Source organism: Arachis hypogaea, chromosome 15 (assembly GCF_003086295.3).
Source record: "Arachis hypogaea cultivar Tifrunner chromosome 15, arahy.Tifrunner.gnm2.J5K5, whole genome shotgun sequence".
NCBI lineage: Eukaryota > Viridiplantae > Streptophyta > Magnoliopsida > Fabales > Fabaceae > Arachis > Arachis hypogaea.
The window spans coordinates 146,258,876-146,268,692 of record NC_092050.1 but is presented as its reverse complement, the minus strand read 5'-3'; the positions used below and the strand labels follow the sequence as shown (position 1 = coordinate 146,268,692).

The following is a 9,817-nucleotide window of genomic DNA, read 5'->3' as shown; positions in this document are numbered from 1 at the left end:
TATTGTTGGTATTGTTACTGGTTGGTTAATGATTTTGTAAATTGCTTGATTTTGTAAACAGGATCTTGATTTTGTAAACAAGATCTTGATTTGGTAAATTGCTTGTAAATTGATTTTGTTGTTTAATGTATTTGTTTGGTAAGTTTGATGTCAGTTCAATTGAGAATATGGGTGACACCGGATCATTGATTTCAATTGTGTATTTGTGTTGGACGATTTCATTGTATAAGACTTTGTGAAATAGTATTGTAATATTTTTTTTTAATTGATTGAAAAACTGAATAAACCGAACCAAACCAAATCGATTTTAATTGGTTTGGTTTGGTTCGGATGGCCTCGACAAAAAATTAAACCAAACTGAACCGCAATTTAATTAGACGATCAAATCGAATGACATTTTTTTCAAAAACCGAACCAAACCGCACCGCAAACACCCCTACCAATTCTAGTGACCTGTGACCCACAAGGGGGACCCAATGCTAACCACACAGGTTGTTGCCATATATTTGACAAGATTGCGACCAAAAGTTACCGCATCAGTAGAGAAAAGCAAGAGAGAGATTTAAACACATACAACTATAAGCAAAAGAGAGACTTAAACACACACACAACTACAAGTCACACTCTAATATTAATTGTTATTAGAAAATATTCAAAATAGTATGAACCACGGTTTTTTATTCAAATAAAAAACTTCCTTATTTATTTATTTATTTAACAATAAAATCACGTTTTTGTGTATTATTTTTTTATTTCGCTGACACAATAACTTTGCATTCTTAGACTCCAAAAATTAATATAGAAAGTAAATTTGAAATTACTACCTGAAAAGCTAAAAATAAATTAATTTTTTCTAAACTAACACAAAAATAACACTTAATCTAATAAAAAAATTGAAAATTAATACACAAAAATATAATTCTTCTTATTCTTACATAAATTAGGAACTGAATATTTATTTATTTATTTAAATAAAATTAAAAGCCCCTGTAATAAACCACACTTTATGGCTAACATCACATATAAATACCCCCATAACCTAGCTTCATATTTTCTATCAACCAAATAATCATAAATCTTCATACAAACTAATTAGGATATATATATTCATCAAGTATGGTAGCCATACTCCTTGGCATATTAGTATTTGTAGTCGCCATTATTGTTTGGCTGCATCCAAACGATAATCGGAATAAAGTTCCACCAGGTCCGAAGGCATTGCCACTCATCGGTAACCTCCACATGCTACGAAAACAACCACACCGCACCCTCCAAGCCCTCGCCGCAAAATACGGACCCATAATGTTCTTGAAGCTAGGGCAAGTTCCAACTGTCGTTGTTTCTTCTCCAGAAGCTGCTGAGCTCTTTCTCAAGACCCATGACCTAGATTTTGCAAACAGGCCTAAATTTCAGGTCAGTGATAATTAATAATGAACAAAAAAGACAACCGATAACTTAATACTAAAACCCGGGGGGGGGGGGGGGGGACACGACCCATCGTTTATTTATGTCCCATTGCTAACACATTGGGTATAGTTAGCTGTATTATTTAAGACGACCATTTTTGGCAGGTGTTACATATGAACCATATTCTATGTAACATGTATCCTGTTTGAAATAATTGTTTAGAATATAAATAAGTTCGAATCATTCTAAAGTTATTTTATTTTATATTTTTTATTTTTACTTATTTTATTTTATATTTTTAATTATTACTAGAATAATTAAATAATATTAAATTATTAATATATAATAAATATGTAATTATAAATATTATAGTGCAGATATATTAAAAATTAACTACTAAATCAGATATTTATATAAAATATATATTAAATATAAACTAATTAAACTAAAATAACATATATATTTATCCATAAATATAAAATACCTAAATTAGATTGATTTTTTTTGTATACACAGTATTATTGTATATATCTATATAGGGAGAAAAGAGAGAGAACCTATGGTGCCTATGCATGGCTACGGTGATTATAATGAATAAACAATTTTAATACAAACAAATAACAACAAAGTTTTATCCCACTAGATAATGTCAGTTATATGAACAAACAGCGTCATTAAATTCTATCATATATTGTCTATAGAAAGATCGTTGATCTCGTTTGACCACTTTATAGTTTTTTTAGATTTTCCTCTGTCTTTCACTTCTTTTTCATCTTCCATCTCATTCACCCTCCTGACTGAATGCTCTGTCGATCTTCTTCTGACATGTCCGAACCACCTGAAACGCGATTCTACCATCTTTTTCATAATAGATGCTACTCCAACTCTCTCTCTTATATCTTCATTCCTTATTCTATCCAATTGCGTATGTCCACTCATCTATCTATCTCAACATCTTCATCTCTGTTACACTTAACTTATGTTCGTGCTCTCCTTTGAGTGCCCATCACTCTATACCATAAAGCATAGCCGGTCTGATAGCAGTGCAATAGAATTTACCTTTAAGTTTTAAAGGTATTTTTTTGTCACATATAAAACTAGACGCACTCAACCATTTATGATTAATAATAATAATTAAAAAATATTTTTAATTAAAATTAAAGTCATATGTTTTTATTTTTAAATTAAAAATTATTGTTAAATAATAAAAATATAGAGTAAAGTATCGTTTTTGTCCCCAACGTTTGGGATAAATCCTATTTGTATCGCTAACGTTTAAATCGTCCTATTTGTATCCCTAACGTTTATAAAAGTGATTCAATGTTATCCTGCCGTCAATTACACATCATGAGCGCTTTAGTTTGAGTTTTAAAACCTCTTCTTGAAATTAGAATATAAATGTCTGTGATAGAATCGATAATCTACTCCGAAAAATAGCTCATCAAATGTTGAAACTAATTCCTACAACATTTACATAATTCACTTTTCTAAGGACATAATTGAATCTAAACACAAATAGTGGGTATAATATTAAAATCGACCATATTCAAGTGAGACCTAATTGAGAATGAATACATCCAAGTGAAAATAATTGAAAAATATAATCTGATTTGTTAGCATAATTGATAGTAGGATAATATTGAATCACTTTTATAAACATTTAGGATACAAATAAGACAATTTAAATGTTAGGGACACAAATAGAACTTACCCCCAAACGTTAGGACAAAAACGATAATTTACTCTAAAAATATATTACTTTAGGATTAGCAACATTTTTTACTTATTCTAAAATTACATAGCTATCATAACTATAGGTACATATCATGGAAAGAAAATTGTTAGTTATTAAACATTTTATTATTATGTAACAAAGTTGTTTGGATGTGTATGAGTTGTTCAGGTTGTGGAGACGTTTTTCAGTGGCAGTAAGGGGATTGGTATGGCACAGTACGGTTGGTATTGGCGGCACGTGAGGAAGTTGTGCACATTGCAACTTTTGAGTGGATCAAAAGTTGAGATGTATGGTCCTTTAAGGAGGAAAGAGTTGGGAATGTTGGTGAAGTCTTTATGCAATGCTTCTGCGTCGGGTGAGGTTTTGAATCTTAGTGTGATGCTGAAGGAGTTTTCTGAGAATATCACTTACAAGATGGTATTCGGTCGAACCCATGACAATAATAGGTTCAACTTAGAGGCCCTTGTTGACTTAGTCGGTTCTGCTGGAGCTTTCAATATTGCGGATTACGTGCCTATCCTTGGCATCTTTGATTTTCAGGTATCAAATCCAATACCTCCAACACAATAATTCAAGATGCATTAATTTTTTTCTTTTCTTTTAATTTTGTCTAAGAAGCTGGGTTTAGTTTCAAGAATAAAATGCCAAAATACAAAAATTAATATTTTAGTATTTTATTTGATGATAAATTATATATAAAAATAAATTATAAAAATTTAATTATTTTAGTAATTTATTTTTATTTTTTATACAAAAAATTAAAATATATATATAATAATAAAAGTATAATTATAAAAAATTGATAAGAATAATAAAAAAATAAAAAAATAGCTGTATTTTTTATTATTTTTTTTGTCTTTTTTATTAGAAAAGATATACAATATACTAATTTTATGTCTTACGATACAATATCTATATTCATATTTTATCTATTAAATATAATTTTGTATTTTGTTATTCATATTTCAATATTTCATGTCTATAAATAAATGAGACCAAAGAAACAAAACGACAAAAAAAAAAAAAAAAGGATAAGAGGGACTGGCGATCGAGGTCCTTTATAAGATTAAACGAAAGTGAATATATGTTACGATGGAGAAGAATGGTCCTTTATAACACTAAATTGTCATTAAGTAAATATAAGTATAAATTAATTTTTTTCATCTTTAATGTTTTAGAAAAAATACTTCTAATGTTTTATAAATTTAATTTTGATATATTTTGAGTATAAAATAATTTTATACATATATCAAATCATATGAGATTAAATTAAAAAAATAACTAATTTTTCTAATATTCTAAAAACCATATCGAATTTGTCAAACCAAGAATGATTTAAAAATCCAACCGGTTTATAAGTTAAATCATCAATTTTAAAAATTGCTAGTGAACTGATAAACCGACCAAATATTAATAGGTCAGACTTCATCGAAATCCGTTCGATTTTTTACAAATATTCTAAACGATATCATTTTAGGGTTAAATTTAAAAAAAAATAATAAATTTCTAAAATGATATTTAAAAATATACACTACTAACAAAAATAACTCAAAAAATGCAAATAAGTCTTTGAAAATTTTAAAAATATGACAAAAAGAATTAAATATTAAATAGGTCAAACCTACTTAAATCTGTCCAATTTCTTAATTACAAATACTCTAAACGACATCATTTTATAGTTGAATTTAAGAAAAAGAGAAAACTATTAAAATGGTATTGAAAATATACATTACTGACAAAGAGAACTCGAAAAATACTAATAACAAATAAGCTTCCGAAATATTTAAAAATATGACAAAAAAAAAACTAGATATTAAATATATATTCTAAAAAAAGACTTTAGAGATCAAATTTTGATAAAAAAATTTGCAATCATTATTAGAAAAATAAGATTTTTTCATCTTTAAAATTTAGTAATTTTATGTCAAGTTAAAGTTTTTAAAAAGTTTTCTTATTGTGGATTGCATATTTTAAAAAAAAAAAAAAAAAACTTAGAATCAAATTTTGTTCCGAATTTTTTTTACCCATTTTAAATATTTATTCAAATATTATCACAAAAATTTAGATCAAATGAATAAATTAATTTGCTAAATACAAAGTTTTTTGTCACTTATAAAAATAAATAATTATTAGTTATTTTTGTCACATTTTCAAATTATTTAAACTTATTTTATTGATAACATCTTTTAAGATTTTTATTTGTCAGCAACTAAATCTTTCGGGTATTAAATGGATAGTTAACCACTTAAAAAAACAAAAATTAATAAAATTCTAAATTTCCTAAAATGAATGGCATACACAAGTCAGAAATATGCCATTCCCCTTCCTCACTTAGGGCCGGCAATTCATACCCTACCCGCGGTTACCCAATCCGGTCCAACCCGTTCAGGTAGGGTAGGCTACCCGATCCGTCGCGGGTAGGGTAGGGTACGGTTTGGGTATGCCTGCGGGTAGGGTAGGCCAGGTACGGGTTTAGGATGTACTCTACCCTACCTTACCCGCATCTCATATATAACACATATTTTATAAAAATTAGGTATATAGTAAAGGAATTGAGAGTTGAACCTACAACCTCCCTTATGTAATGACTTACAATAAGTGAACAACCACTAAAACTAGTTAGTTAATTTAGTAATTTGGAGCATTAGTTTTTTATTTTTTGTTATTAATATGTATAAAATTCGAAATGATTGAATTTTATATTTACTTTAAAAAAATTTGATATATCTGCAGGTAGGGTAGCGTAGGGTAGGGTTTAGAATTTTAGGGTGCGGGTAGGGTTAGGGTTGAGAGATTCTCAACTCGCGGGTAGGATAGGTAAAGTTTTAATAAAATTTTCAACCCGCGGGTAGGGTTAGGGTAGGGTCCAAACCCTACCCTAATGTCTTATTTTAATTATATCAAGTATTTAAAATATTTTTTTGTTTTAACAAATAATAATATATACTATATCTAAATTTATTTTAATGTCTTATTTTAATTATATCAAGTATTTAAAATATTTTTTTGTTTTAACAAATAATAATATATACTATATCTAAATTTATTTTAAGAATATATGTTAAGAATAAGACTGGACACGCTGATACGTGATAATATTTAGGTGTGTCTAGATGTGCCCGGAGAAGAATATTTTATTTTTTATTAAGATACAGTTGGATACAACAGACACGCGTGTCGAACGAGTATCGGTGAGTGTCGTGTCCAAAATGTGTCCAACATGCGGACACGACAACTTTGCGAAGTGTCCGTGCTTCATAGGAATGATTTTTTTATTATTATTTACATAAGATTTTTTTATGACAAGAATAAGACTTGTATTTTTAATATATATATTTTGTATTAATTAGATTTATCCTTGAGATATTAATATAAAATAATATCATACATTTTTTTTTATCAAAAATCATATAATATAACATTTAACATAAAAATATGCTATAAAAAATATTAAACGAAATCTCTGTTTTATAACTTGTCATTATATTTGATTTATATTTTTTATTATAATTTGTCTTTCAATTAAAAGAATCTATTTTCTAATGTGCCATTACGTTGGATTTACCTATTTATTATTATTATTATTATTATTATTATTATTATTATTATTATTATTGAATATTTCTTTTATTTTTTTATTTTTGTGTTATACTTAAATAAAATTATAAAATTTTAATTTGAATGATGTTATATTTTTAGTTTTGTGTATTTTTTTATGTATTTCGATTGAATTATAATTAAACTAGTTAAATCACTAAAGCAATAGATTAATAATTAAAACAATTCTATAATCAATTTGATTTTCAGAATTTTATTTTTTTTATTAATCACGTAGATAATTATCCAATAAAATAAATATAAAACATATTATAGTATTCATTCATTAAAATTAAACTCGTATTTTATTTGATTCAATCTTTTTTTTTTCTAACACTTAAAATAAATTTTAATTCTTTAAGAGTAAATGTTAAGTCAATTCTTTTACAAATTTTACTTCGCCCTTACATACATCATTATCATCTTCATCATGGGTACATCCTTCTTTTTCTCTCCCCCTCACCCCATCACACCACCACGCCACCCACCTCACCCCTCAGCCATGGCCACCATCACTTTCAAGATCAGTATCAACCTCTATCCCATCAGGAAACCACATTTTTCCCACTCCACTGTGCATCTACTCTCCCTCCTCTCTTGTTCCTCTTTTTCCAATGGTTTCTCTTTTTATTTCTCTCCACAACTTTTATTGATCTCTTTGTCTCTTTCCCTTCCGACGTGCACTCTCTCACTGCAAAACTTCATCGCTCTTCCTTTTGCACTTGATTTCAATATGTTTATTTCTTCGATCTCTTTCTCTTTGTCTCTATCTCATTATTAGTGTTGATTTTTTGTTTGTAGCTAGAAACGGTGATGGAGTTAGGATTTGGTTGTTAGTTGGAATTATGACGGGGTGAGAAGAAAGGGCAAAGGCAGTGACGACGGTGGAGGTGGGGATGTAGTGACGAGGACGAATGAGGAAGTGTCGTCAGAGGCGGAGGGAGAAATTGACAGGAAAAGAGTGAGAAAGAAAGAGTGCGCTATAAAGGAGACAGAGATGGCCATGGCAGCAAAATTTGGGATGGGAGAGGAAGGGAGAACGGTTGTTGGATGGGATGGGAATCTAGTGAAGTTCTTGACAGTTGAGGATGTTGAGAGATAGATGATGATCATGATGATAATGATGGCGTAGTAGTAGTAGTAGTAGTAATATGGATAAAGTCGGTAAATGAATTTTGATTTAATTTTAACTGTTAATAATTAACTGATACGGTAAAATTGAAGCTTAATTCAGATTATAAGAACATAAATTAATTAAATTAAATTTTTAAGATAATTTTAAAATTTTTTAAAAATTTATTAAAAAATATATTATAAGATTTTTTCGTTCAATTATATCGATTATTTTTAATGATTATTCAAACGGTCAATAAAATCTAATGAATAATAGCTCAAATGACATAATCTCTCCCTACTCACTTAAGAGGTTGTGAGTTTAAGTCTTTTATCTTTGCTAAAAAAAATGTAAAATTTTTAAAATTAAATTCATATTATAATCAAATATAATATGTTTAATTTTTGTTTATACAAACTTACAAACATATCTCTCCATGCTCAACGAAAAACTTGCAGGTTCTGAATTTTCTTGAAAAAAAAACAAAAAAAGACTTGCAAACACATAAATACTAACTAGCTATTATCTTTTTCAGGGAATAAGAAAGAAAGTAAATAAATTAAGAAAGCCAATTAACGAGGCACTGGAGCATATTATTGAAGATCATCAGAATACCAACTACGATGATGATGATAATAGTCCACAGAAAAAGGATTTTGTTGACATATTGCTATCATTTTTGGATCAACCCATGGATCCTGATGAAGAACAACACAAACACGTTCTGACAAGAAATGACATCAAGGCTGTTATGATGGACATGATTGGTGCAGCATATGAAACATCAACTTCGGCAATTGAATGGGTTATGTCAGAGCTACTAAAGCATCCTAATGTGATGAAGAAACTTCAACACGAGATACAACATGCAGTCGGAGGAATTAACAAACAAGTTGAAGAGAATGAAATAGAGAATATGCCTTATTTGGATATGGTTGTGAAAGAGACCTTAAGATTATACCCAGTTGCACCTTTGTTAGTGCCTCATGTGTCTCGAAACGACGTCGTTATTGAAGGTTATTACATAAAAAGAAATACACAAATCATAATAAACGCATGGGCAATTGGAAGGGATCCAAGAGTTTGGTCAGAAAATGCAGAGAAGTTCTATCCAGAGAGATTCGAACATGATAATGTAGACATTCTTGGAGGTGACTTTAGATTCATACCATTTGGTTCTGGTCGAAGAGGGTGCCCTGGAGCTCAATTGGGATTTGCAACTATCAAGTTTGTTGTGGCTCAGTTGGTGCATTGCTTTAACTGGCAGCTCCCTTTTGGCATGTCTTGTGATGAATTAGACATGAATGAAACATTTGGCGTCACTATACCAAGAACTACACACTTGCTAGCTATTCCAACTTTTAGGCTAATAGCTGAAGCTGCTAGTGATAAAGAATAATGCTGATAAGAACTTTTTTTTGGCTCATTTATTTAATACTCGCTCGTTGTCTAGTTAAGTAATTTATTGTGAGACTAAGATAAATTATATCTTTCAGGGTCTAATAATTAAGCAAGAATAATGTTTAGGAGCAATAGTAGTAGTTTAAAAAAAGGGTTTTTTATTTTCTTATTTTGTATTTCTTAATTATTATTAAAATAAATAAATAATTTTTTAGATATATATATATATATATATATATATATATATATATATATATATTTTAAATAAGATAATTTTGTGTCATTATCCTCCTAACATTACTCTTAAGCAATTATCTCTTTTCAATCAACAAAAATTTTAAATAAACATTTTTTCAATTAACAAGAAAGAGAATGAATGACGAAGTTATTAACTAAATGTTGTTTAGAAAATGTTAGTTACTAATTAACTAAATGATGATGGATTAACGGGGAAAATTAATCTGACAGGTCACTTATCCCTAAATTTAATTCATAGCTAGGGAGTAATGGAATAAGAAGATAAAGGCTAGCTGAATAAAGTGAAGAATATATTATTTAACCAA

At 28.5% G+C, this 9,817-nt stretch overlaps 1 protein-coding gene across 1 annotated transcript; it reads left to right on the top strand.

The window, feature by feature from the left end:
* Positions 1 to 1,116: 1,116 nt before the first annotated feature.
* Positions 1,117 to 9,252, top strand: LOC112749189 (cytochrome P450 CYP736A12). The gene is made up of 3 exons (XM_072218265.1): positions 1,117 to 1,413; positions 3,311 to 3,682; positions 8,389 to 9,252. The coding sequence occupies exons 1-3, from the start codon at positions 1,117 to 1,119 to the stop codon at positions 9,250 to 9,252; spliced, it is 1,533 nt and encodes a 510-aa protein (XP_072074366.1).
* The last annotated feature ends 565 nt before the right edge of the window (positions 9,253 to 9,817 follow it).